Source organism: Poecilia reticulata, linkage group LG2 (genome assembly GCF_000633615.1).
Source record: "Poecilia reticulata strain Guanapo linkage group LG2, Guppy_female_1.0+MT, whole genome shotgun sequence".
NCBI classification, from domain to species: Eukaryota; Metazoa; Chordata; class Actinopteri; order Cyprinodontiformes; family Poeciliidae; genus Poecilia; species Poecilia reticulata.
The window spans coordinates 11,982,015-11,984,083 of record NC_024332.1 but is presented as its reverse complement, the minus strand read 5'-3'; the positions used below and the strand labels follow the sequence as shown (position 1 = coordinate 11,984,083).

Here is a 2,069-nt window from a genome sequence, read left to right as displayed (position 1 = left end):
TTTATGGATGAGCTGAATGTTAGCCACGTAACTCTGACCGGATACGTAGAGATGAGTAAATACCGATACCTTTATTTTTCTGTTTTGTTTACAGTGTATGTTTTGATCATCTGCAGTAATGCTACCATTGTTTATCTCATCTGGACTCACAAAAACCTCCATGAGCCGATGTACATCTTCATCTGTGCTTTGCTGTTTAACTGTCTCCTCTACAGCACCACCGTTTACCCAAAGCTTTTGATCGACTTCTTGTCTGAGACGCCGATCGTCTCCATGTCAAGTTGTCTTCTGCAGTTTTTCATGTTTTATTCCATCGGCGGCACAGAGTTCTGGCTGATAGCGTCTATGGCTTTTGATAGATACGTGTCGATATGTAAACCTCTGCGATATCCAACCATCATGAGGAAAAGTGCCGTTAAAGTTCTCCTCATTCTGGCTTGGTTTGTGCCCGCCTGTCACATTGCACCAGAAGCAATCCTGAGTGCTAAAACTCCGATATGTAGCTCAGATTTGAATGGAATATTTTGTAATAATGCCATGTTCACACTTCACTGTACAAAACCAAGGTCGCTTACTGTTTTAGGAGTTGTTGCTTTATTAGATCTGGTCATACTCCCCATGCTTTTTACAGTTTTTACGTACACAAAGATTTTTATAATGTCTTATCAAAGTGGAAAGTCATTTAGGAGGAAGGCTGCAGAGACCTGCGTGCCTCATCTGATCGTTTTAATCAGCTTCTCCTACTTGGCTGCATATGATGTGGCCATAGCGCGAATGGAGACTGATTTCCCCAAAACCGCACGCCTAATAATGACAATGCAAATATTTCTGTATCACCCATTATTTAATCCGTTTATCTATGGTTTAAAAATGAAAGAAATATCTAAACATTTAAAACTGTTGTGTTTAACAAGAGTATAACTGCAAAGTGAAAGTTTGATTTGCTGGTTTAAGATTAATAAAGTTGTCTAATCTAATTTTATAAGAATTCACAGGAAAAAATTATTTAATTTTGAAATTCTTTACTGTCTCTGGTGATGATATATTTTATGTTGGAATTAGAGCAATTGTTTATTAGAGAACAAGGTTATATAACACTCTTTGTAAGTATTTATCAGTTTAGTCTTTTTAAGTTGAGTAATTTTCAGAATGGAAATAAAAGTGAGTAGGAAAAGTTTTTTAATAATTATGAAGAATTTAATTGTAAATAAGTTTGTAGGTTTATAACCGGTACATTTGTTTGAATGTTGGTTCATATATTTGTATTGTACAGTTTGTACAGAATGAGATGAACAGAAAACGTTAACAAACATTAACGTGCAGAATTAATCAGTGAGTCCATAATGTTGACATGGCAACCTAACAAAATCAGTGTTCTCCGGTTTGTTAGCTTTTTTTTTGTTTTTTTTTCCCAATTAAATATGCTAAAACCTGACATAGAAAATACATGTTCACTATCTGTCACTTTAACAGAGCGTCTTATGATGTCAGTACTGTACTACCCTCAGTTGGCGCCGGGCTGCCTGAGAAGAGGCAGGAAATTTTCTTTGCTTTTGGTTAAGCTTGTGTTTTTGAAATATTTAAAATAATTCTAAGTACATGCAGCTGTGAATTTCTATCTGTTTTAATACATACAGAGGAGTATTCTTTACAAGTTGAGAACATTTTTATTAAATGTTAGAGCAGATATTATTAGTCACATATATCATCACCTTCTTAAAATAATTGCCTAAGTCATTTTTTGCAATTTTTCAGGAAACACAAAAAACTGAACCATTTGTTGAATAAATGATATTTACGAACAATTTTAATCAAAAAAGTTGTAACAACAGATGTCTTGACATACAAACAGCAAGGTCAGTCAAACATGGAACATGACAGAATTAAGTGACTTAGGCAAATTTTTGAACATGCCTTTGTGACCTAGGAGGCATGTGCATTTTTTCCACTTCTCCTTCCAGCTCTTCTTTGCTGGGTTCTTGTCTGATGCCTATTAGTGTGGCAAATTGTCAAAGAAGTGATGACACTCGACAGGCATGATGGGTTTCATTGACTGGAGGTCCTGGAAC

General features: G+C 35.4%; 1 protein-coding gene across 1 annotated transcript; it reads left to right on the top strand.

The window, feature by feature from the left end:
* On the top strand, positions 1-921 carry LOC103480344 (olfactory receptor 13C2-like). Its single transcript, XM_008435237.2, has one exon. It carries the CDS (start codon positions 4-6, stop codon positions 919-921), a length of 918 nt encoding a protein of 305 aa, XP_008433459.1. The 5' UTR covers positions 1-3.
* The last annotated feature ends 1,148 nt before the right edge of the window (positions 922-2,069 follow it).